The sequence below is a fragment of the Bombina bombina genome, chromosome 2, assembly GCF_027579735.1.
Source record: "Bombina bombina isolate aBomBom1 chromosome 2, aBomBom1.pri, whole genome shotgun sequence".
In the NCBI taxonomy this organism is placed as follows: domain Eukaryota; kingdom Metazoa; phylum Chordata; class Amphibia; order Anura; family Bombinatoridae; genus Bombina; species Bombina bombina.
Genome location: NC_069500.1, coordinates 296,602,573 through 296,630,216, shown reverse-complemented (window position 1 = coordinate 296,630,216; position 27,644 = coordinate 296,602,573). Strand labels below are relative to the sequence as shown.

Here is a 27,644-nt window from a genome sequence, read left to right as displayed (position 1 = left end):
GTCTTGTCCACCGTGCTGCAGCTCAGTTTCAGGGTCTTGGCAATCTTCTTATAGCCTAGGCCATCTTTATGTAGAGCAACAATTCTTTTTTTCAGATCCTCAGAGAGTTCTTTGCCATGAGATACCATGTTGAACTTCTAGTGACCAGTATGGGAGAATGAGAGAGCGATAACACCACATTTAAAACACCTGCTCCCCATTCACACTTGAGACCTTGTAACATGACACCGGGGAGAGAAAATGGCTAATTGGGCTCAATTTGGACATTTCCACTTAGGGGTGTACTCACTTTTGTTGCCAACGGTTTAGATATTAATGGCTGTTATATTACAGTGCTTAGTTGTTTTTTTTTGTTTTTTGTTTTAATGTACTGAATAAACAATAAATAAATAAATAATAAATAAACAAAAAAAAATATGTTTTTATTTGGAATAAACCAGCGCTTTCTTGTCAGGTTTGTAAAGACAAGTTCCTATAGCTGTTCCTATATACTAGTTACCTTTAGTAGGAAGTACACAAATTATACTGCTTAATTTGTTTTAATTTAAACAGCATTATGTAAAAAAAATCATACATTAAAAAAGAAAAGTTAACATGTTTAAATGCTGAAAATTTATAAGTATGAAAGAATATTTTTGAGTTTAACATCCCTGTTAGTATTTTGTCTGTTAGAGCTGTCACTGTGATTAACTCACCTCAACTGAGGTAGAGAAATCCCCTACAGTTGGCTCTAGGAACTGCAATTGAGAAACCCTGTTTTAGTGTATCAGTTGATTTTTATTAAAAAAAAAAAAGGTTACCTATAATCTTTTATTTGTGTTGATATTAAGCCTGCTTAATGTTTTATCTCTTTTACAGTTGCCCACACAACTGTAAGCCATGTTAATTAAGGAAAATATTTGAGGATTAGTCTATGGACTGTAATTTACTCCTAATACAATGCCATTGCCACCGCTACAGTTTTATTAATTGCTCACTAACTTTTCTTTCCTACAGGTTGCTTATCCTTTAAGTAATTCTTACCTTTATTGCCAAGCCAGCTGGCGTAAGCTTTTCTTCATTCCTCTCACTTAAGCAGTCTTCTCCCATCAAAGAAGTGAGGTGCTGTAAGCATTCTGCATGCCCATAGGAAGCTGCCACGTGCAAAAGATTATTCCCGTTTTCATCATGAATTTGATCTAAATTATCAACAGCAATGTGTGGCTAAACAAACAAAAGAAAAGCAGGCAAAGTAAATACATATACATCTGAAAGAATTACAATGTTTAAAATAAAAGTACAAAACAAAATACAAAATAGTTTAAACGAAATAGGTCACTATCGATTCCTACTGACTATTATGAATATTAAAGGGACATAATACTCATATGCTAAATCACTTGAAAGTGATGCAGCATAACTGTTAAAAGCTGACAGGAAAATATCACCTGAACATCTCTATGTAAAAAAGGAAGATATTGTACCTCAAAATTTCTGTAAAAATCTTCTGTAAAAAGTTATCTTTCAGTTACTGCCCAGTTTTCAGTTACTGCCCAGGAAAAAGGAATAAATGAACAGTACCCAATCACCCAGTGCGGAGGTCATGAACTGTTTTACTGTGTTCTCATGAGATTTTATAGTAAACCTCCTTAAATTGAATAGGGAAATGGAGGTTCGCTCCATTGCAAGTCCTGGGACAGGTATTCTGATTGGCAACTTAAAGTCCTTTACAATTGGGTGTGAATACATTTTGAGGTAAAAACATAAATTATGCTTACCTGATCATTTTCTTTCCTTCTGATGGAAAGAGTCCACAGCTGAATTCATTACTTTTGGGAAATAAGAACCTGGCCACCATTAGGAGGCAAAGACACCCCAGCCAAAAGCTTAAATACCCCTCCCATTTCCCTCAACCCCCAGTCATTCTGCTGAGGAACAAGGAACTGTAGAAGAAATATAAGGGTGAAAAGGTGCCAGAAGAATAAAAAACAAAGACGCCCCACATAAAAAAAACGGGTGGGGAGCTGTGGACTCCATCGGAAGAAAAGAAAATTATCAGGTAAGCATAATTTATGTTTTTCTTCCTAAATGGAAAGAGTCCACAGCTGCATTCATTACTTTTGGGAAAACAATGCCCAAGCTATAGAGGACACTGAATGACAAAACGGAGGGTACAATAGGCGGCCCATTCTGAGGGCACAAGGCCTGGAAACCACTACCCATAGAAAAAACCCAGCTTCGTCCGAAGCTGAGAAAACAGGAAGGGAAAGGCCCCCAGGACACTGACCAGCAGATAGCACGGAAGCCTAGCTAAAGACCGCAACATCAGATTCAACTGAGCCAACAGTCCTCCGGGAGACACCGTCCCCCGCCACACATACTTTACTAAGGAAGGGAATCCCAGCCAAAACTCCCAAAGGAATAGGGCAAGGAAGAACCAAATGGAAACCGAAAGGTTACCACAAACGCCATAAAAGGAAAAAAATGGGTCCTGACATCAAGGGGAGGCAACGCCCAATCCAAATAGAAACTACAAGGTTTATTAACAGGAAGCAGGACAGAGAAAAGTTTCTCCCAACATCCTGCAAAGGATTGGAACAGCTAGCTAGCACACAATCAAGGCGCAAACAGCTGCAGCTGGTTTCAAAGAGCAACCCTTCACTTACCAGGCAGCAAGTCAAGCAGCGCCTATGAACAACTGAAAACGGAGACCAAACATCCTCCGAACTCAGAACACTGAAGTATTCAGGAAAATGTACCTGTAGCAGACCCAGACAAAGGTAAACACCTGAGTCAAGAACACACAGCCATCCTCAGGATGACACAAAAGAAAAACTTGCTAGAAGCGGAAACCAAAATGTAGAGTGCTAGACCTCCACTACAGAAGGCACACTCTAGGCAACCAAAACCGCCAGACCTACACATAGGTCTCAAGATAAAAGGAGAGCCCAGAACCTCAACGAGGACCAATTGCACCCCCAAGATCCAAGAAGAACAATGGATCTCATGACCTACATCCAGCCGGGCCAGCCCAAGCATCGGCAGGTCTGAAACCAGGGGATCAGAAAAACCCCAACTCAAAAAACAAGCGGAAAAATTGCACAGCCATTACAACATTGCACGGATGCCAACCCGAAACATTACATGGAGACCGTCGACAAGGCTGTAGACCTAAAGATCTAGCTAAAGACCCAACATAGACTCAAGGCGGAGCCAGCAACTCTCCAGATGGACAGAACAACCCAGAGAATGTACCTCTCTCCAAAATAGGTTAACCCGTCTGTCCCACCCTCCTGAAGACAGGAGAAGCCCTAAGATAGGGACCACACTTCCAAAAGAAGGATATAAGCCCCCCAAGACAAAGGGGGGCCAGCAAAAGGGCCGGAAGGACAGAGCACCTGCCCCCAGGACACAGCTATAAGCTGAACTGAGAGAACAATCTGCCACGCCCTGACCTGGAAGGAATCCCCTGAAGATTTTAACTTGCTAGCATACAGACAAGGTGCCATAGCTACAGTGGTTCCACAGCAAACCCTTTGCTTGCAGAGCAGCGAAGCCATCATACTATTTCAGCAAGCCGACCAAGGGAAACTGACCAATAGGTGAAAGGCAAGCCTAAGGGGCATCAGCACCAAGAAAAACATGGCCAACTGAACCAGGTCAACTAGTCCAAAGGACACAGCCCAAGTTTCCTGGAACTGAGGAACCCCGGACCAGCTCTAGATCCTAACAGTCCAGTACAACCCGCAACGGGATCCACAAAGGGAACGCTGAGTGAGAACCTCTGCCACCAGAAGGACCAGAGTGAGGAGAGGTCCAAGCCCCCAAAACAAACAAGAACCCGGAAACTGAAATCCCACGTCTGATATAAAAAACAGACCCCGGGAGATAACATACAATGTCCAAAAGAAAATGGACAACTAGAAAAACTCACAAGTCCCGACTAAAATACGAGAACACCCCTTTCCAGAGTCCAACACTCCAATGAGCTAAGGAAGCAAAGACTAAAAAAAAGTCACTAGAGTCCTAGCCTGAAATGGCCACGAGATGACCAAGAACAAGGGAATACCTCAAGGACAAGTCACTCGAGCAAAGGCTAGTCTCCACATCACCCCCATAAAATCAGAGGAGAAGATGAAAGAAGGATGCGGAGCATCCCCCAGCTCCGGGGAAGAAACCCTAAACATAGCTCAAAGAGACCACACTGCCCAGGTCCCCTTAAGGAACCCGAGGAACGGACAAAGTCCGAAAGGTCTCAAGAAGAGAACCACAGCAGGAACAAGTCCAAGGACAATTCCAGAGCCTTAGAAGGCCAAACCGCACAAAATGGCGGTAAGGAGGTGCTAAGCCCCCAATCCTCCCAAGAGAGGAAAGAAAGGCCCAGAGGAAATCGAGTAAAGAGAGTGATGCAGCGGAACTCCACTAACCCGTCAACCAGATTGAAGGCTGAATAAGGACTGACACAATCCTCCCTGCCATAAGGATCCTTTAGAGTGCTTAGCTGAACTTGTAAAGAAAACAAGAAAACACACAAATAATAATGTGAGCACTCAGCGCCCCACCGGACCAGCCAGGCAGAACAGACGCCACATGTCTGAATAAGCCACAGGACAGAAGATCTGAATCCCAGCAGGGCCAGCTGCAGCTGGGATCATAACTGTCAAGTTGCCAAAATCCTCCCTCAGAGGGGAAGTAAAACAGACAAACATAGGACTAACGCGTCCCTTAACAAACTTCCGAAGAAGCAACAAGAGAGAATCAATCCCAGAAGTTCCCGAAGGAAACACATAATCGAAATTAAAAGACATCCTAACCAGATAAAAAATATAAGGCAACCCGTAGGTTAACACCCAGGAAGAAAACAGGCATACTAACAAAAAAACTGGGAAAGAGCTCAATAAGCAGAAAATTTGGTAATTACGTCATCCCCTCATGTCTAATGAGGTGAGCCATTCGACGTAGAATACTGAGGATTCCCGTATCCGTTAAGGATAGGATCCTCTAATAACTCAAAAATGTGTCTGAGTAAAACGTGAAGATGCGCTATTCTGTAACGAAAGGCACAACACTCAGGAACAGCTACACCCGTGGGGAACTGTATAGGCCCATACAAGGCCGGTAGACTCAGGACGATCGGGCACAAGCACAAACGCGCACAAACGCAAATAAACATCTGGACTTTGCAGACGCATAATTACCAAAAATATGTGAAAGCAAAAATGAGCTGCAACCTCCGGGGGGAACAACTCGCCCTGAAAGGAAGGATAAACATAATCTGGGTTACCCGCATGTGTAGTAGTAGTGAGTGGTAGGAAAGTCGCCTCTCGGAGAACAGCACCCCCAGAGGCGGATGGCTCAGCAGACCCCTGATTCTCCGAGCCCGAGGAACACGGCGCTCTAATACGGCATATCCGGCATATCAAACATAAACATAACAAGTCAAAGAATCTGAATCTGAAATTTGAAGAGTCTCAGCATCAGAATCCTCCATAACTAGATAGAGAATATATAATAAAGGACTAAAGAAAAATGGCACCTGACACCCACAATGGCTGGGGCACTCCTAGAACCAGACACTAGCAGACTCTAATTTTTCGCCACACGGTCAGGAAAGCGGAAATGGAAGACCAGAACGTAAACATGTCCAGTTACATGGTGAACCGTACAGTCGGAAAAAAAAAACGCGCCCAACCATAAGGTCGCATCACTTCCAAAGGCCTTTATGTTCTAAGCCAAGAGCCCAGTTAACACTACACATAAGCAGATATGAATCACATAACAAACATGATTAAAAAAAACCCTGTTCAATAATCCCCCTCGGGAGATATTAACCCTCGATTCCAAGATACACAAGGAGCCTTACAGAGGTCCTATATTTACTTAATAAGTCCTGCAAGTCCTTATGGGAAACAAATAAATTACAGTACATTCTGATGAAGTAAAATTAAATGATCTTACCTGAATCTACGCCGTGGAACAGGAACACGGGCCCTTCAAATGTGACGCATAGTTGCAGCGCCTCCGCCATGGACTTGAGAGAAGAAAGCAGGCAGCGAACCGAAGTTTGACAACGCTGATTGCTTGTGGAGCTGTTAATATGAGTTGGGATGGTTTCGCAAAAAGACTCTCCCTGCATCTCCAGACTCTAACTTTCCTCCAGGCCCTCACTGAGAGACTGATAGGATTACTTAAAGCTCCCGTCCCAAGTCGAAGAGTACTATCCTCCATATGAGACAAAACTAACTTCTGACACTTCTCTGCAAACCTCCTGGGACGAAAGGCAAAGAATGACTGGGGGATGAGGGAAGTGGGAGGAGTATGTAAGCCTTTGGCTGGGGTGTCTTTGTCTCCTCCTATTGACCAGGTTCTTATTTCCCAAAAGTAATGAATGCAGCTGTGGACTCTTTCCATTTAGGAAGAAAATATCTTTCTGTTTTACATAGAGATATTCAGGTGATATCTAGTCAGCTTTTTACAGCTATGCTGCATCACTTTCAAGTGTTTCAACATTTGGGTATAATGTCTTTTAACATTTTTCTATATGACAAATGTACTGCATACTATTTTAAAAAACTGCTAACTTCTTAATTATCCCCATCTCATCTATTATAAAAAACACACCCTATAACAGATATAGATAGGTGTGTGTTTCTGCTCTAAAATATGTGATACATTGTTTTATCTCTGACGTCTATTTTTTAAGTTGAATCAGTTGTTTTTGAATAATTGTAGTAAAAGTTGTTTGAGATTGACATACTAAGGGGTAGATTTAATAAAGGGTGAGTGGACATGCCGGCCTTTAACATTGCACAAGCTTTTCTGGTGAAATGCTTGTGCAATGCCTCCCCCTGCACATTCATGGACAATCAGCCACTAGCAGGGGGTGTTAATCCTCCCGATCGTTAAGGAGCAGCAGTCTTATGACCGCTGCTTCTTAACTTCAGTTTCTGGTAAGCCGGAAACTTCGGGCAGAGACAGCAGCATCCGCTGCTTGTTAAATCCGGCCCATAGAGTTAAAACTTTACAACTGAATTAGGAGCTTTTGAGACCATAATATAATTAAACAGTGATTCTCTCCAGTAAAACCACTTACTCTAGTCATTGAAACATAGATTAGATTTAGTGATTTTAGTTTTTTTTCAAGGGAGATGTCCCTTAAGTACTTTAGAAATGACCTAGTTTTATGTTAAATATAAAGGATTGTTATTAAAATTTTTATAGATCAAAGTATAAATCCGGTGTACTTTTATATATTTTGAGTAATTGTTGGAGGAATCAGATATAGTTTTATAATTCGTTAATGAAACATAGAGGACATAAGGAACTAAAATTGTCTTAAATAACTAACACTCTATGTGAAGCATCAAAATAACCTGATAGATATAATTGTAATAACTATTAATATTATTATTATTATTATTATTTTTAAGTGTATTAGCTTTTCAGCGCCCTCTACACAAATTCTATCACTTTATCTACACACAGGAATCCTTAGAGGAGGTTCCATTAGAGTGGCTTACACTCCCCTAGCGCACCTTCATCTCTCTATCACTCTACATAACATATATAATCATACATTAGAATACTTACAAGGGTACATTACATATATAATCATACATTAGAATACTTACAAGGGTACATTACATATATGATCATACATTAGAATACTTACAAGGGTATATAACATATATGATTGATCATACATTAGAATACTTACAAGGGTACATAACATATATGATCACACATTAGAATACTTACATTAGCAAACTTTGAAAGGGGAGGCATATTCTGCCATCAAACAATTTCTAATAGATGCACTTTTTATATAAAATATAGGATCTACAGCTGATGAGCCTCTTAAACGTAATATAAGGATTAAAAAAACTATGACATAGGAGGTGTCTTTACTTCTTAACAATCACCTTTTACAAGAGCATCTTGTCCAAAATCTTCATATATTTAAATACTCCCTAAAAACCAAAGTTTTTAGAGAAACATAATATGTAGTCCTTTTAATCATAAATACAGCACTTAAAGCGACACTGAACCCAATTTTTTTCTTTTGTGATTCAGACAGAGCATGCAATTTTAAGCAACTTTCTAATTTACTCCTATTATAAAAAAAATTTCATTGTCTTGGAATCTTTATTTGAAATGCAAGAATGTAAGTTTAGATGCCGGCCCATTTTTGGTGAACAAACTGGGTTGTTCTTGCTGATTGGTGGATAAATTAACCTACAAATAAAGATAGCAAGAGAATGAATAAAATTTGATAAAAGGAGTAAATTAGAAAGTTGCTTAAAATTGCCTGCTCTATCTGAATCACAAAAGAAAAAATTGGGTTCAGTGTTCCTTTAATTTACACTACAATCTTATCACATCATCCATGTAATGCCCTCATATATCTAGATTCTACCTACCAGCACATTTAAAACCATAGATTTGTTCTCACAATATATTTTATTATTATTATTTTATTATTATTAACCTTTTAGCACCGTTATGGCATTGTATTCTGTCAAAACGGTGCTGGGCTTTAGCGCCATTAGGACAGAATACAACGTCATAGCCATTTGGCTACCCTGAAGCCAACGGCGCTTCCTGGATGTGATTGCGGTCTGGAGAGCGTGCCTAGCATCATAGAAAGGGTTAATAATAATAATATAACAATAATAGTTCATTTTGAAAGCAGATAAATCATTATATGTAGAGCAATCACACATTTTGGGAACCAGATTTTTTTTTCTTTTAGGACCTGTGGCTTCTTGACTTGTAAGATTTGTCAACCCCTGTATTGGAATTTCTCATTTCTATAAGTAAATAGAACGAACCAATGTTAAATTCTTTATTCCTCTGCAGTATATATATATATATATATATATATATATATATATATATATATATATATATATATATATATATAAAATGAAAAAGTAAAGAAAAATGTTACCCTCTCTTGGATATTTATTTCTTTAAATATATTCTTTATGTTTGATGACTGCATTTTTCTGTGGCAGGGAACCACATGCATACCAATTAAATTGTGTCTGTCTAAAATACATAACATATTTTTAAAAGACTTTGGCTTGTATTCAGCATGCTTTGGAGAAGACATCAAGCCCACTCAAATGAATGAGAAAAAAATATTCTTCAGCAACAACTTCAATAGCATATTGAATAAAAGTAACTATGCATGCAATTTATAGAATAGTGGTTTAATGAATCAGGGCCATATACAGATATTTTCATGATATATTGAGTATATGGCATCATTTTATGTATGTATGTTAAACTACACCATAACAGCATTGCTAATTTAAACAGGGTAATGCTTTTAAAAGTCTTTATTTCATGTAACACCAATAAAACGTTTTTATTTGAATGAGAAATTAAATAAATACACTTGTGTCCGTATTGTGATTTTCTATTTGCAAATAAATAAATGTAATGACTCTAACACAATTTGCAAGAACCTTGTTTAGAATGCTAACAGTAGCTTACAAAGAAGAAAATTAATAAAACATCTATCTCTAAAAAAACTGTAAATACAGCTTCAAGTCATGTGAATAATTTAATTACACGCATGACATTTTGAGTGCTTTTTCATTGTGAGGTCTAAATAAACCCTCTGCCTAGTAAGTTTGCAATATATAAGGATGCAACATCCCCAGGAGAGATTTATAGGGTTGCACAAAGAAACCAGAGGCAGAATAAGAGATTTGTCCATCAATGCTAACCCAATTTTGTGATAGATGAGCTAAGCTTGCTCCCCTCACTTCATGTTGTTAAGCAGTTTTTCGTTACTTTGGTAACCCATTATTAAAGAATCTAATCACCACAGCTTTTAGTTAGTAAAGTACTTTGCATGGGTCGCAAGATATTTGAGTCTTTGTTTTCAGCCTCTGTCCTGTGAACTGAAGCTACAAATAGCTGGCAAAAAGCACGTATGAATATTAATCAAAGCACAACAGACAGATCAGTGTTCCCACGGTGAGTCTATGACAAGCAGCTGATTTCATCTAGGCTAAGCTGTGACCAAAGCAGAATAATGTCAAAAGCTAAGTTAAATAAGCTTTACTGGAAAAGTTACTGAAATTAAAAAAAAAGAAATCCTAATATAAAACACCATTAAAAAAACTTTCACAAAACCTGATGTTTCATTTTTTGTTTCTTACATCATTAGGTTTAATGTTAAAAATGTGTAAACATCTTTGTTAGTTTTCCTGTCCAACTTTTTTTTCCAGTGAAGTTGGTTGTCATAAGCTGTGGTAACTAACCTACATAAGTGTATTTGATTTAATTAATTAACTGGAATTAAATTCTATTTTGATTAATTAATTTGGGTGGAAGTTGTATATACAGAAAACAAGCAACAAAGCTGCCTTGTGTGCTTACCAGTAATGAAATCTGTCCTTCTTTTACAATATTTAAAATACTTCTAATTTTCTTCATATCTTCACCTTTTTCATCTGAATAATTCCAGTTCAAATTACCGTTTAATCCATCTAGTTGGCTGTCTGTGGCTGTCGCCTGCAGATGGATAGCCCTGAGCTGGCAGTTAGGCACGGTCTTTTCAACCTTCGGTGCATGGGAATCTGATAGTGTCCTATTGAGAAAGCTCTTGTTCTGGTATTCAGGTTCATGAACAGAGCTGCACTGAATGCTGGATTGGGAAAGCTCTAATCCTCCAGATGAATGCCTATTCTGATCAAGGACATTAGGCTGAGCAGAGTTTTTAACAGGGGACAATACACAGTACTGTGTGACACTGGCTGGCAAGTTTTCTTGGTTCCCAGTAGGACCATTCTTTCCTTTGGACACTGGGTACATGCTTGACATCCGCTTTTCTGATGCCACCTTAGTAAAAAGTGTAAGCTGCTGGCTGGATTTGATATAAGGCACATCCAAAATCTCATCCATATCCAAGTCGTAATGCTCAAGCTCACCACGCAAAGCACTTGGTTCAATATTCTTGGTTTTAAAAGTTTCTTCATCTCCAGGAACTCTATCAGTGCTACAAGGGATGTTGCAGTCAACATTTTTTTTATTTTCTTCTTTCTCTTCTTTTTGATCATCACTTTCATTGTTTAGGGGACTCTCTGGTTGGTGTTTCAATGGGGAAACTCTTTTTACAGGCCGAAATTTACTGTATACATCTGCAATTCCTGTTGGCTTTTGAGCATTTCCAATAAGACCTGACACTCCACAGCTCCAGTTTGTGTTAGGAACTAGAAAGGAAAGGAAATACCAATTTGTCATTACATAAAGCACTTACATACACTGTTATACATAAAAGCAAATTTAAACATGGTCTAAAATTAATTTTATTTAAATATTTTAATTAAAATTGCATGACCTATCTGTATCATGAAAGTTTAATTTTGACTAGACTGTCTCTTAAAACACTAATTGCATACTTTTCCCTATACAGTTACAATTATGCAATTAAAAAAGTTAATAGCACAGTGACTTATCAGAACATTAATGAAATTTAACTTGTTGCTATCTATCATTCATAAATTGTTTGTTGGGTCTATAGGTCTACCAAAAACCTGGCAAATTTAAATCTCCACCACTTTAGCAAGAAGTTGACTCACACACATTCCAGATGTTTAACTACATGCATGAACTGATGCAACACATCAAAAACACTTAACGTGTCCAAAAGTGTGTGTATGTGTATTTCACTCATCTTGAATTCATTTTTATTATTTTTTTTTTACTTTAAAATTGGATTTTTCATGACTCATATATCCCAAATGTGTACTTGTATACACTTTCTATTTTAAATTTAGACTTCCATGCGTTTGACCTTTAAAAAATGAAATGCGGATATATTTTATTTGGAAATTTTCCTGGAAGTTTTAATTATTTTATTTATTATTTTACTTACAAATAAACTAGAAATACACAAGTTATCTTATCAGCATGATTTTCTTAGTATTATGTTAAGCTGGATCATTGTTTATTGAATTTGCAACTGAGTAGTTTTACACATTTCCCAGTTAATAACATTTTCTCCAAAACATTTTATCCAAAACATAGACAAGTCTATGGGGCCGATTTATCAATGTCTGTCCGACATGATACGCTGTAGCGTATCATGTCCGACAGACATCTCTGAATGCTGACAGCATATGCTGTCTGCATTTAACATTGCACAAGCAGTTCACCAGAACTGCGTGTGCAATGCCACCCCCTGCAGATTTGCAGCCAATCGACCGCTAGCAGGGGGTTTCAATCAGCCCGATCATATAAGATCAGACGGATTGCAGACCGCAGCCTCAGAGGCAACAGACCAGTTATGGAGCAGCGCAGAAACAGGGGCATCAAGCTCTATTCGGAGCTTGATCATTCGGCCCCTATGCCTCACCTTTTTACTTCAATCTGCTTATAGGCAGAATCCTTTTTAGCCATAGCATTGCTGTTTGCACAGCTTTTAAGCTTAGCAGGGTTAGTACAGTGATTCAGAACAATCCCAGTACAGCCCATTTCATGGTGTTTGCCACTCATCAGCTGGGAGCAGGGGCAGATCCAGAGCCCAATATCGGGAGGGGCAACGTGGCAGATTATCTTGTTGCAAAGTAACCTATCATTTTTACAAAACTATAGCTATTACTTCACACTCCAACATCCTCCAGCAATGCTTATACATGTATTGTATTAAGTAGTGAAATTATGGTGGGATCTAAACATTGTGCCCTGGGCAAACCAACTCATAGGGAATTATTTATGAAACAACACTGGAGAGAGGATGTTAAATTATAGCAAATAAACACAAAGAGCCAGGATTCTAATAATGGGCAGCATAATGGGCACACATGCCCAATGTTATATATGTGGGCTGGATACTGGGCATTTGCACCCACAGTGCTATTAGTAGGCAGCATTCTGGACTGACAATCCTGGGATCTACAATTTAGTATTAAAATAGTGCTATACATGGGCAGTACCATGGGCACACATAGGGCAATATATATGTAAGTAATATGTATATTTGGGCAGTAATATGGTTAAGTGCCAGGTGGTATACATGAGTAGTAATGAGTGCTATATATGGACAAAAATGTGGCTTGTCAATTGTTTATGCTACAGGGAAAAAAAACTAACATGACATTTGGTCACCAAACAATTAATATTAATACAAAATTTATTAAACTACATAAAAAACTAGCATGAAAAATACACATTTTTTTCATGATAAAAAAGATATATAGTTTAACCCCTTAGTGACCACAGCACTTTTCAAGTTTCTTACCGTTTGGGACCAGGGCTATTTTTACATTTCTACAGTGTTTATGTTTAGCTGTAATTTTCCTATTACTCATTTACTGTACTCACACATATTATATATATATTTACTATAAAAAAATTATAAAATATGAGGAAAAAATGGAAAAAAACACACTTTTTCAAACTTTGACCCCTAAAATCTATTACACATCTACAACCACCAAAAAAACACCCATACTAAATAGTTTTTAAATTTTGTCCTGAGTTTAGAAATACCCAATGTTTACAATGGTTTTTTTTTTTTGCAAGTTATCAATAAGTACAAGTAGCACTTTGTTATTTCCAAACCATTTTTTTCCCAAAATTAGAGATAGTTACATTATAACACTGATATCTGTCAGGAATCCCTGAATATCCCATCACATGTATATATATTTTTTTTTTAGTAGATAACCCAAAGTATTACTTTTTGGTAATTAGAAGGCCGCTAAATGCCGCTGCACACCACACTTGTATTATGCCCAGCAGTGAAGGAGTTAATTAGGTAACTTGTAGGGAGATTGTAGGGTTAATTTTAGCTTTAGTGTAGTTTAGTAGACAACCCAAAGTAATGATCTAGGCCATTTTGGTATATTTCATGCCACCATTTCACCGCCAAATGCAATCAAATAAAAAAAATTGTTAACTTTTTCACTAACTTTAGGTTTCTCACTGAAATTATTAACAAACAGCTTGTGCAATTATGGCACAAATGGTTGTAAATGCTTCTCTGGGATCCCCTTTGTTCAGAAATAGCAGACAAATATGGCTTTGGTGTTGCTCTTTGGTAATTAAAAGGCCGCTAAATGCTGCTGTGCACCACACTGGTATTATGCCCAGCAGTTAAGGGGTTAATTAGGTAGCTTGTAGGGTTAATTTTAACATAAGTGTAGAAATCAGCTACCCACCTGACATATCCCACCCCGATCCCTCCTTGTCCCCCCTCAAACAGCTCTCTTCCCTCCCTCACCTCACACTTGTCACCGCCATCTTGAGTACTGGCAGAAAGTCTGCCAGTACTAAAATAAAGCTTTTATATATATATATATATATATATATATATATATATATATATATATATATTATTATTATTATTATTTTTTTAATTTATCTTTTATTTATTCTGCAGTGTTGGATCCCCCTTAGCCCCCAACCTCCCTGATTCCCACCAAACAGCTTTCTAAGCCTCCCACCTCTACCTATTTGCCACCATCTTTGGTACTGGCAGCTGTATGCCAGTACCCAGCTTTTTATTTATTTTTTGGCAAAAAAAGCCAATTTTCTGTAGTGTAGCTGCCCCCCTCAATAGTCTACCCCCTCCCCCTCCCAGATCCCTTTCTTAACATTTATTAACCCCCCCTTTCCCTCTCCCTCCATCCCATCACCTTCAATGTATTTAATTTTAAAGTACTAGCACGCGCGCACACTCCCACCTGCCCCCGGCACGCTTCCAACCACTTGTGCGCACCAGGTCAGGAAGTGATCCAGCAATGGGCCGCCCACCCGCCTCCCTGCTATGGCTCCCACCCACCAACGATCGGCACCATCACTGGCCGAGGCAGAGAGGGCCACAGAGTGGCTCTCTGCATTAGTGGGAAAAAAAAGGGTATTGTAGTGATGCCTGCAATACCTTGAAAGCGGCTGGAAGCGATCACGATCACTTCCACCGCATGAAACCCCTGAGGACGTACAGGGTATGTCCTTGGTCATTAAGTGACAGTTTTTGTAGTGCGTACCCTGTACATCCTTAGTCGTTAAGGGGTTAAAAATTTTGTATTAACTTTTCTCTTTGGTGCCTAAGAGTGTGTGAGTTCTTTTAGTACTAGGTCCACACAACGTGAAAAAAGGTAATGTTGGCTTAAAAAAAGCGGTAAACACATAAACATGCAGACAGACACAAAAAGCGATACATTGGAGATGAAGTTAAAAATCTTGAGCTCCCTGAAACAATACCCTCTGCCTACCCAAACAGAAAACTGTCTTACTCAAAACTGTATACACATTTGATAGTAAAGAAAAATAAAGTGGATTGGGACTAAAAAGCAGGGGTTAATCAGTGATATTAAAAATATCAACACACATATATTGCAAAAATAATATAGCACAGCATTTTCCACTCTAATCAATTACCTTAAAAACCTCAATGCACATTCACTGGTAAAATAATATAGCACAGTATTTGCCTGGTTGCAAAATACAAATAATCTTATACAGGAATATCTCCCACTATTTAATAAGAAAGCCTTTAATCACAGTAATGTATGTATATATATATATATATATATATATATATATATATATTTAATATAATTTTAATTGAGGGAAAACAGGCATAGACAGTTTGCCCAAATGGTTAATGAGTGCTATATATGGACAAAAATGTGGCTTGTCAATTGTTTATGCTACAGGGAAAAAAACTAACATGACATTTGGTCACCAAACAATTAATATTAATACAAAATATATTAAACTACATAAAAAACTAGCATGAAAAATACACATTTTTTTCATGATAAAAAAGAATGTTTTATAAAAATCTATATATAGTTTAACCCCTTAGTGACCACAGCACTTTTCAAGTTTCTTACCGTTTGGGACCAGGGCTATTTTTACATTTCTACAGTGTTTATGTTTAGCTGTAATTTTCCTATTACTCATTTACTGTACTCACACATATTATATATATATTTACTATAAAAAAATTATAAAATATGAGGAAAAAATGGAAAAAAACACACTTTTTCAAACTTTGACCCCTAAAATCTATTACACATCTACAACCACCAAAAAAACACCCATACTAAATAGTTTTTAAATTTTGTCCTGAGTTTAGAAATACCCAATGTTTACAATGGTTTTTTTTTTTTTGCAAGTTATCAATAAGTACAAGTAGCACTTTGCTATTTCCAAACCATTTTTTTCCCAAAATTAGAGATAGTTACATTATAACACTGATATCTGTCAGGAATCCCTGAATATCCCATCACATGTATATATTTTTTTTTTTAGTAGATAACCCAAAGTATTACTTTTTGGTAATTAGAAGGCCGCTAAATGCCGCTGCACACCACACTTGTATTATGCCCAGCAGTGAAGGAGTTAATTAGGTAACTTGTAGGGAGATTGTAGGGTTAATTTTAGCTTTAGTGTAGTTTAGTAGACAACCCAAAGTAATGATCTAGGCCATTTTGGTATATTTCATGCCACCATTTCACCGCCAAATGCAATCAAATAAAAAAAATTGTTAACTTTTTCACTAACTTTAGGTTTCTCACTGAAATTATTAACAAACAGCTTGTGCAATTATGGCACAAATGGTTGTAAATGCTTCTCTGGGATCCCCTTTGTTCAGAAATAGCAGACAAATATGGCTTTGGTGTTGCTCTTTGGTAATTAAAAGGCCGCTAAATGCTGCTGTGCACCACACTGGTATTATGCCCAGCAGTTAAGGGGTTAATTAGGTAGCTTGTAGGGTTAATTTTAACATAAGTGTAGAAATCAGCTACCCACCTGACATATCCCACCCCGATCCCTCCTTGTCCCCCCTCAAACAGCTCTCTTCCCTCCCTCACCTCACACTTGTCACCGCCATCTTGAGTACTGGCAGAAAGTCTGCCAGTACTAAAATAAAGCTTTTATATATATATATATATATATTATTATTATTATTATTTTTTTAATTTATCTTTTATTTATTCTGCAGTGTTGGATCCCCCTTAGCCCCCAACCTCCCTGATTCCCACCAAACAGCTTTCTAAGCCTCCCACCTCTACCTATTTGCCACCATCTTTGGTACTGGCAGCTGTATGCCAGTACCCAGCTTTTTATTTATTTTTTGGCAAAAAAAGCCAATTTTCTGTAGTGTAGCTGCCCCCCTCAATAGTCTACCCCCTCCCCCTCCCAGATCCCTTTCTTAACATTTATTAACCCCCCCTTTGTATTGTAGTGATGCCTGCAATACCTTGAAAGCGGCTGGAAGCGATCACGATCACTTCCACCGCATGAAACCCCTGAGGACGTACAGGGTACGTCCTTGGTCATTAAGTGACAGTTTTTGTAGTGCGTACCCTGTACATCCTTAGTCGTTAAGGGGTTAAAAATTTTGTATTAACTTTTCTCTTTGGTGCCTAAGAGTGTGTGAGTTCTTTTAGTACTAGGTCCACACAACGTGAAAAAAGGTAATGTTGGCTTAAAAAAAGCGGTAAACACATAAACATGCAGACAGACACAAAAAGCGATACATTGGAGATGAAGTTAAAAATCTTGAGCTCCCTGAAACAATACCCTCTGCCTACCCAAACAGAAAACTGTCTTACTCAAAACTGTATACACATTTGATAGTAAAGAAAAATAAAGTGGATTGGGACTAAAAAGCAGGGGTTAATCAGTGATATTAAAAATATCAACACACATATATTGCAAAAATAATATAGCACAGCATTTTCCACTCTAATCAATTACCTTAAAAACCTCAATGCACATTCACTGGTAAAATAATATAGCACAGTATTTGCCTGGTTGCAAAATACAAATAATCTTATACAGGAATATCTCCCACTATTTAATAAGAAAGCCTTTAATCACAGTAATGTATATATATATATATATATATATATATATATATATATATATATATATATATATATATATATATATATATATATATATTTAATATAATTTTAATTGAGGGAAAACAGGCATAGACAGTTTGCCCAAATGGTTAATAATTTACAAACATCAAGGCTTATTACATAACACAAAGAATGTGGTACATTATTATAGGAGCAAACCTCAACACCTCCCTCTTTTTTTATTTTCTTATCCCCTCCTGGAGCAGCATAGGCCTCTCATGGACCTAAATGTAACACTTTGGTGTGGGGATTTATAAGGAGAATTGACCACTCTTGGGCCAATACATTATAAACATGCCTCTCCTGCCAATCCGGACCACATAAGGGTCCATATAGTTTTAAAATCAAATAAGAGAGTAATAAAGCTAATAAGATTATCAGAAACAAGATATAAGAAGCTACTAGGCCACCTTTGGGCCAATGGGATAAATTATAGAGTGTGGTTTCAGAGAACCTCTATGTGTCTGTTGCATTTACATTAAGTAATAGTCAATGTGCATGCTAGAGATCACCTTTATACAATACTATGTGCGCTGGGTATATGCTTTAGGTAAAGTGTGCAGGCACCATTTGATTATGCATTGTAGGATAAATAGCGTAAGCCAATTAAGATTGCCAGTTTTGTAAGTCAAGCCCTTGCAGGAAGCAATAATTTTCAGGAGACATCGTACTCATCTAGTATATACATAGCAGGCACAGATCTAGGTAAGCAATAAAAATGTCCTCAAGTATTAGGTTATGACACACATGTCCCTCAATCTATATCTGTTGAAATACTACTACCTGTTGAAACACTACTAAAATATCTACTAACTGATCCTCAAGATATCTAGATATTGCAACAAAGTTTTTTAACATGTGAGGTACCTACAGTGAAGGGCATCTACCTAGTACATACTACCCCAAGAAGAAGCATCATTGACATAACATTAATTAACATACATTTTAGAGACAGTAAATATCAAGGGGAAGATTTTCTATTACACATACAGGAACTACAGGTTAACAGCTTGTGGCAAGGTTTACCTCACTCTACCTTCCCCCTTTAGCCAAGTATTAAGCGTTTCAGAGATGAGACAGAACATGAAAAAAACAAATCTCAGCTGATTTACTCATATAGAGATAAACTATCATAGGGTAAATACAGTGCCATAAAAGGCAAATCAAATTTTAAACATCAGCTATTCCCCAGAACAGGTCAAATAACCAGTTGACAATGTATACACTGCAGGTGATGTAATGTAAGGCAGTCATACAGCATGTTCCTGAAAGTAAGACAATTTTAATGCACTGAAATAAATGTAGAACTGAACTAAATAGCGCATCAGATACTTTTGTCGCATCTTCATAAAAGTCAGTCTCAGTGAACCGATAATGTAGATATTCTGGGAACGTAAGATGGGGCAAAACCCCTATCCCACTCCAGCTCTTACGATCTGGCTATCTCCAATTGTTATTTCAAGTACGGGCCAAAGGAGCATAAGATTTCTCATGTCAGCGACCAAATCTAACCAGGGCGGACTACCCTCAATTGCCATAGCAGGCTGTGGGCTGGGTTCCAACAAGTCCCCGAGGCTCTCACTGTGATCTAGACGACTGGCCGCAACCCCTTCGCCAGCAAGTAAGAGCGAGGTCTGGTTCTGCTTTGCTAGCACTGGAGAGATGGTCGACTCGCATTGTAGAGCAGTCACTTCATCCGGGCCATTAGTGGGAGATCTCACTTGCTGCAAGGCCTCATCCTGCAATAGCCGGGGAGCAGCCGGCACAGTTGAATTATCATCCGCAAATGTCTGCTGGCACCCCAGTGACAAGGAGCCCTGGGTAGGCAGCTTCACGGGCAGCGTTATGTTGAGAAGCGTTGCAGCTCTCACTCCATCTGGCCTCCAGCGAGCTCTTTCTCCCTCCACAATTGAAACGAGGGCATCAAGTCGCTGGCACATGTTGCGTTCAAAGTCGGCAAGGAGATCTTTAAACACACCATAAGTTCCCTTCATGCTGAAGAGGTTCTAGATTCAGTTAGTTCCAAATAGTAGCAGGGGAGAATATACTTAATTCTCCTAATACCCGGTTTCCCGGGGGGGGGGGGTGCGATTTCTTCACCACGAGGGCCTTGCAGAACCTCAGCAGACCGGCTTGTGGGGCTCCATGATATGCAAAAATAGTCTTGTCCAAATCAGCAAAGCTTGCTCTTTCATTTAATATAAAACTCTGTGTTGGATGGCATCAGTTAAGTTAGCTAATTTGGTTTAAAGTAAGTCACTCAGACGGAGCTCCCATAATAGCAGCCATCTCTGGCCAGAGCCCGGACACGCCCCCCTACTGTGAATAATTTTAAAAGATTTATTGACATATTATTTTAGCAATAAGTGTGAAGTGAGATGTTTAAAGTCACTCTATATGCTTTTTAGAGCCAATCCAGTTTATCTTTAATTAGTTAATATAATTATTTAACATAGTAGGAAAAAATTATGGAACAAGATGCAGGACACCTGAAATCCCTGGATGCACTGCAGTAGCTACAGGCAGCAGCTAGCAAAACCAACTTCTCACACAGGCAGTAACACCAACTTCTCACACAGGCAGTAACACCAACTTCTCACACAGGCAGTAACACCAACTTCTCACACAGGCAGTAACACCAACTTCTCACTCCTATCTGGACAAAGGAAGCTTTAGAGTTAGCGAGGCCTTAGGCAATGCTTAAATATGAGGCCCTGCTTATGTTTGACCCATGAAATATATACATTCATTCTACACCTGCTTGCGCAGAAGACATTGCCCTTTCATCTTCATTCATTTATAATTTATGTTATTGTGTACAAAATTTCTCAGAAAGAAGACAGAGTGGAAAGTGAAAAGAAGGGAAAGAGAGAAGGAAGGGAGACAGAGAGGAAAAGAGAGAGTGATGGGAAAGAAAAAAATAAGCAAAAATAGAGCGTGGAGAGAGAGTGGACAGGGAGAGAAAAAAAGGGAAAGTGGGAGAGAGACAGTGGCAAAAGAGTAGGAAAGAAGAAAGGAGGGAAACAAAGCTGAGGGGAGAGAAAAGAACAGATAGAGATATACAGTATGCATGTTTTTATATATACATATACAAGTATACCTCACTTTACAGCACTTCACTTTACAGCGCTTCCCCTAATACAGCGCTTTTTGGAGCTGAAGTTCAACCTCCGAGGATTTTGAAACAGTGCTGTAATCATCATGAGATTGCGAGAAAAGTGACTGGCACCATTTGTTATGCTTAGTTCACTATGTTTACAGCATTACAGTGCAATCAGTGCAATAGTCTGGCAAATTTTACTATAGTAATTGTCACTATTTTACAGGTACAGTATTTATTGAATCCTAATTGAATACTGTGCTGTGCTAGTGTTAAACTAAACTTAGCACTATTGCACTCCTAATATATGTTAGTTCAAACATGTTTTCAAGTTTTTAAACACACTAGCAAGTGAAAATAAAGCTAAAACTGCCTTGTTTCACTTTAAGGCGGTCTTCACTTTACAGTGGGGTTCTGGTCCCTAACCCGCTGTATGAGCGGGGTATACATATATATATATACTGTATACATTTACACACACACATACACAGAGAAAGATAGAAAGATGATAGATAGATAGATAGATCGATAGCCAGATCACCTCAAGGTTACAATGAAGATCAAATATACAGAACAGATAGATTCAATATAGACAGACAGACATATAGATAGATTAGATAGACAGGCAGACAGACAAATAGAAAGACGATAGGTAAAACAGCATATTGGCTATGCCGCCTAGTGGCCTACAAACAGTGATCATCCCTCAATATATGACTGAATTACAAATGGAGAGCAATTGATAGCGCAGGATACATTATCCTGCCCTCAGTTCCATGCCAAGAATAACATATAGGCCTCTATTTATCAAGCCGTCAACCGCAAATACGCTGGAATTCCGCAGCGTATTTGTGGCGAGCCTGATTCGCCTTAGTTATCAAACCCTACAGACCGGCAAAAGTAGAATTTAATGACGTAACATACGATCCGCCAGACTCAGTCCGACACAGATCAATGCTTATGTCACTACAGATGTTCCGAATGAAAGTTTGGCACAATCTGACTACTTTTGCTAGTTTTCAAATAACTACCAGATACGCTCTGCACTTTTCCGGCCCAGCGTACCTGGTTTTCAATCCGCCGCCCTGGAGGCCGCAGATACCATAGGAATCAATGGGAGCCGGAAAGCAGCGAGAGCTCATGTTCGCTGCTGCCCGATATCCCATTGATTCCTATGGGAATGTCTACACCTAACACCCTAACATGTACCCCGAGTCTAAACACCCCTAATAAGCCTCCCCCTACACCGCCGCCACCTACATTATACTTATTAACCCCTAAACCACAGCTCCTGGACCCCGCCGCAACTAAATAAAGTGTTTAACCCCTAAACCGCCGCTCCCGGAGCCCACCGCCACCTACATTATATTTATTAATCCCTAATCTGCCCCCCCTACACCGCCGCCACCTACAATATATTTCTTAACCCCTAATCTGCCCCCCCACACTGCCGCCACTCTATTAAATGTATTACCCCTAAACCTAAGTCTTAAAACTAACCCTAACACCCCCTAACTTAAATATAATTTAAATAAATCTAAATAAATAATTCCTATTTAAAACTAAATACTTACCTATAAAATAAACCCTAAGCTAGCTACAATATAACTAATAGTTACATTGTAGCTATCTTAGGATTTATTTTTATTTTACAGTCAACTTTGTATTTATTTTAACTAGGTACAATAGTTATTAAATAGTTATTAACTATTTAATAACTACCTAGTTAAAGTAAATACAAAAGTACCTGTAAAATAAAACCTAATTTAAGTTACAATTACACCTAATACTACACTATAATTAAATTAATTACCTACATTAACTACAATTAAATAAAATTAAATAAAATTATCTAAAGTACAAAAAAACAAACACTAAATTACAGAAAATAATAAAATAATTACAAGATTTTTAAACTAATTACACCTACTCTAATCCCCCTAACAAAATAAAAAAGCCCCCCAAAATAAAAAAAGCCCTACCCTACACTAAATTACAAATAGCCCTTTTAAGGGCTATTTGTGGGGCATTGCCCCAAAGTAATCAGCTCTTTTACCTGAGAAAAAAATTACAATACCCCCCCAACATTAAAACCCACCAACACTAACCCTTTGAAGATCACCCTACCTTGAGACGTCTTCACCCAACCGGGCCGAAGTGCTCAACAAAGCCGGGCGAAGTGGTCCTCCAGACGGGCAGAAGTCTTAATCCAAGCCAGGCAGAAGAGGTCCTTCAGATGGGCAGAAGTCTTCATCCAGGCGGCATCTTCTATCTTCAATCCTATTGGCTGATCCAATCAGCCAATAGCATGCAAGCTCAATCCTATTGGCTGATTGGAACAGCCAATAAGATTGAACTTCAATCCTATTGGCTGATTGCATCAACCAATAGGATTTTTCCTACCTTAATTCCGATTGGCTGATAGAATCAGTCAATCAGAATTGAAGGGACGCCATCTTGGATAACGTCATTTAAAGGAACCTTCATTCTGCCCGTCTGGAGGACCTCTTCTGCCCGGCATGGATGAAGACTTCTGCCCGTCTGGGGGACCACTTCGCCCAGCTTCGTTGAGGACTTCGGCCCGGTTGGGTGAAGACATATCAAGGTAGGGTGATCTTCAAGGGGTTAGTGTTAGGTTTTATTAAGGGGGGATTGGGTGGGTTTTAGAGTAGGGTTGGGTGTGTGGGTGGTGGGTTTTAATGTTGGGGGGTATTGTAGTTTTCTTTTCAGGTAAAAGAGCTGATTACTTTGGGGCAATGCCCCGCAAAAAGCCCTTTTAAGGGCTATTTGTAATTTAGTGTACGGTAGGGCTTCTTTATTTTGGGGGGCTTTTTATTTTATTAGGGGGATTAGATTAGGTGTAATTAGTTTAAAAATCTTGTAATTATTTTATTATTTTCTGTAATTTAGTGTTTGTTTTTTTGTACTTTAGATAATTTTATTTAATTGTAGTTAATTGTAGTTAATGTAGGTAATTAATTTAATTATAGTGTAGTGTTAGGTGTAATTGTAACTTAGGTTAGGCTTTATTTTACAGGTACTTTTGTATTTATTTTAAATAGGTAGTTATTAAATAGTTAATAACTATTTAATAACTATTGTACCTAGTTAAAATAAATACAAAGTTGCCTGTAAAATAAAAATAAATCCTAAGCTAGCTACAATGTAACTATTAGTTATATTGTAGCTAGCTTAGGGTTTATTTTATAGGTATGTAGTTTTAAATAGGAATTATTTATTTAGATTTATTTAAATTATATTTAAGTTAGGGGGTGTTAGGGTTAGTGTTATACTTAGGTTTAGGGGTTAATACATTTAATATAGTGGTGGCGGTGTAGGGGGGGCAGATTAGGGGTTACTATGTATAATATAGGTGGCGGCGGTATAGGGGGTGGAAGATTAGGGGTTAATATGTATAATGTAGGTAGCGGCGGTATAGGGGGCGGAAGATTAGGGGTTAATATGTATAATGTAGGTGGCGGTGGGCTCCGGGAGCGGCGGTTTAGGGGTTAAACACTTTATTTAGTTGCGGCGTTTAGTTAACAGTCCGCTACTCATCGCCCCGTACTTGGTGCGCGGCTTTTTGACAGCTTTTTTTGCTAATTTTGGAGAACGTATTAAAGTCTGCGGCAGCGATGTTAGGCGAGCGTATTGGTGCCGGCGAATGCAGGTAAATTGACAGGATGATAAATAGAGGCCATAATCTGCTGTTACAAATGGATGGTAAAAATGATTAACAAGAGAATACTTTTAAGTGGTGACTTACATGTTGCACTAGAATACAATACAAAAGACCACTAAAAAATGTTGAGCTGAAGTAAACCATTAATGTTTGATGTGTGTGTTTGTATATATGTGTATTTGTGCATACATAGGTATATATATATGTAGGTGTGTAGTGCTTTACATACATTTCAATAAAATATAATAGTATATAACAATGAAGAACTTTGATAGCCGACATTGTTTTTTCAGCGTAACCCCCCTAGAACTCTGTTATGTGAGGGATTGAGGGGTGTGAGGGATTGAGGGGTGCGTGCCCTAGACTATCGCTTAAGTTATAAAATATTACTTTTGACCTGTAATTTAAGTGCAAAAATAGAAGTGCAATTACTTGAACTTGTTAACGCACAATAGTGTTAATAATTTTGTGCTCTAGCCCATAGTGTTTACCACCACCACTCTACCCAGTACATGCCAAGACTCCACTTACTCCACACTCTACACATCCATGGTGTTTTAGCTTTCGCACAAACACTGTCAGAAAAAAATGTTTAACACGCGCAGGTTAGAGTGCATATTACAAGTTGAAAGTAAATAAATAGTTTGCAGGCAAGCGAAACCCGGCACACTAACTTCAGGTCTTTGGATATCAGGACTGTGCAAAAGGGACAATCTACACCCGATTAAACATTAATCCATACCTTTGATTAACAAAAGATAAACGTTAATTGGCAAGTTGTTTAAAATTGAATGCCCTATCTGAATCATGAAAGTTTAATTTTGACTTGACTGTCCCTTTAAGTGCAAGTTAAACCAATTAAAAATTTATTTGAGATGAGGAATGAGAAAGGTAATTCATGTTAACAAAAGCTATGGATTGAGGAAAAAAACTGTACAGGTTTCATTTTTTTACAGGTGTTAAAGCTCTTAGTCTAGTTCTTATTTTATGGTTATAATTAGCGTACAAATTCTAAAATGATTTATTTATTCACGCAGACACAGATATATACCTTAAAGCATTGTAACCATCTCTAATAGAAAGTCTATGTATTATCTCCAGCCCCAGTTCTCTGTGGCAGCCCAGTGACAAGCTTTTGTATCCATACACCTCGCTTGAGTATCACAGTTATGTAAACAGATACTGTATGTGTTCAAAGTGAACAGCTTCTTCTTAAGATTCTATCTTGTAAAATGTTTTACCATGTTTAATTGCTGGCCTTGGATACGCATAATAAAAATCATTTCACATAAATAAAAGTAATAAAAAATAAGTACTGTTCTATTTTATAAATGACAAAAACGTTGCCTTTATAAGTCCCTTTAAGGAGCAGAATAATTTCCCATGAATGATAATGAGAGCACAGGAAGCAATAATTAGTTTTGCAAAGAAACTTATGATGAATATATTTGCTTGTGATGATCTCAGTCTTAACCTGTTGCTCAAAAATCCCACATTTTCCTTATGGAGAAAATATATATATGGAAATTCTTTTCTTCTTCTTCTTCTTTTTTTTTTTTTTTTTTTAAACTATTTCCAGTGCACTCTATGATATGTACTTGTCACAGTTGTGGTACATTTTGCAGACTTAGCATAACTTACATTTAAAAGGAGATTATGCCAATTATCCAGGTCTTTTAACAATCAGTTTTATTCCTGCTCTTGATTTCTTGTGGTTGAATGTGGAACTGATTGGCTTAACTCTCAAAAAGTACATGGGATTATCTGAGGTTCCTCAGAACATCAGTGAAGGAGATCTACAGTTTATTGAAAGGCCTTAATCTAATGTCATATCACAATTATGCATGACAATTGTTTTTACACTTTTATGAAAAGGATATGATTATGTCTCAGTTTAAAAAACCCAAACCTAAACAAGAACAATTATACTTCCAGACAGAATTCTTTAATTTCCCTGTCCCCTTTATCTTGTCACACCCATCAGCCAATCGCAGATTCATATACGTATATATGGTGAACTCTTACCCATGGAGGCAATGGTGCATCAGAAAGTGAACAGATAAAAATATTCTGCACAATTTGATAATGGAAGTAAACTGGAAAAAAAATGTTTTTCTAAATTGCATGCACTTTCTGAATCACAAACGTTTATTTTAACTTTAATGCCCCTTTAAGCCAATAAAATGCATTTTTGTTCACAGTACCTGGGTACAATATGGATGTTGCTATGAAACTTGATGAGAGTGGGAAGTGACGCCACCGGATAATGGAGGCGTGGTTTAGGGCCATTATTGTCTATGTCGCAGTTACCAAGTTAGATATGTTGTACAAGGTGTATACTTCTATGCTCTGTAATAAAATAGTGTTGTACCTTCTATGCTGTGTCCTGCATCTCATGACATGGTGTCAGAAGTACTTGACTGCGCTTCTGTTTCCTGATTAATGACTATATCGAAGTTTACCCCACCTGAGCCTTTTGATTTCTCTCAGCCAGCAGCTGTCAGGGTTTCTTCCCTGTTGTGTTTGCCATGTGTTGCTGGCAGCCATTTTACTCACCTCTCTTCCTGACTATGGTGCATTGTGGGGGATGCTGCTCAATTCCTGCACTTCCTTTTATGGCCAGACTGGTGTGCATCATCCATGTGAGACAGGATGCAGTCTCAGAATTGTGATGTCATCACTTATTATTTAAAGGGCCTCTGTTCAGTATGCTTTGCCTTTGCGTTGTCTCAGACTTGTTTGTGAGAGTTCCTGTGTATTACCTGGCTGCCTGACGTCCTTCCTGGTTCATGATCCCTGGCTTGTTCCTGACTCTGCTGTTTTCCTTGTTCCTGATTCCGGCTCGTCTGACTATTCGCTTTGGCTCCTGACTCGGCTCGTCTGACTACCAGCTCTGGTTTTGACTCCTGGCTTGTTATTTGACTTGTGGACTTTTTATTATTTTGTGCTATTAATAAAGGTGTGATTATTTTTGCACTTC

General features: G+C 38.1%; 1 protein-coding gene across 7 annotated transcripts in view; it reads right to left on the bottom strand.

The window, feature by feature from the left end:
• SNCAIP (synuclein alpha interacting protein) overlaps positions 1–27,644 on the bottom strand; it is a 462,588-nt gene that overhangs the window by 98,804 nt on the left and 336,140 nt on the right. For all 7 annotated transcript variants that reach the window (XM_053701602.1, XM_053701601.1, XM_053701600.1 and 4 more), the window contains 2 exons: positions 10,375–11,207; positions 1,024–1,203 (listed from right to left, as the gene is read on the bottom strand). In XM_053701602.1, coding sequence (XP_053557577.1) covers positions 1,024–1,203; positions 10,375–11,207 — 1,013 coding nt within the window. The remainder of the gene's footprint in view (positions 1–1,023; positions 1,204–10,374; positions 11,208–27,644) is intronic.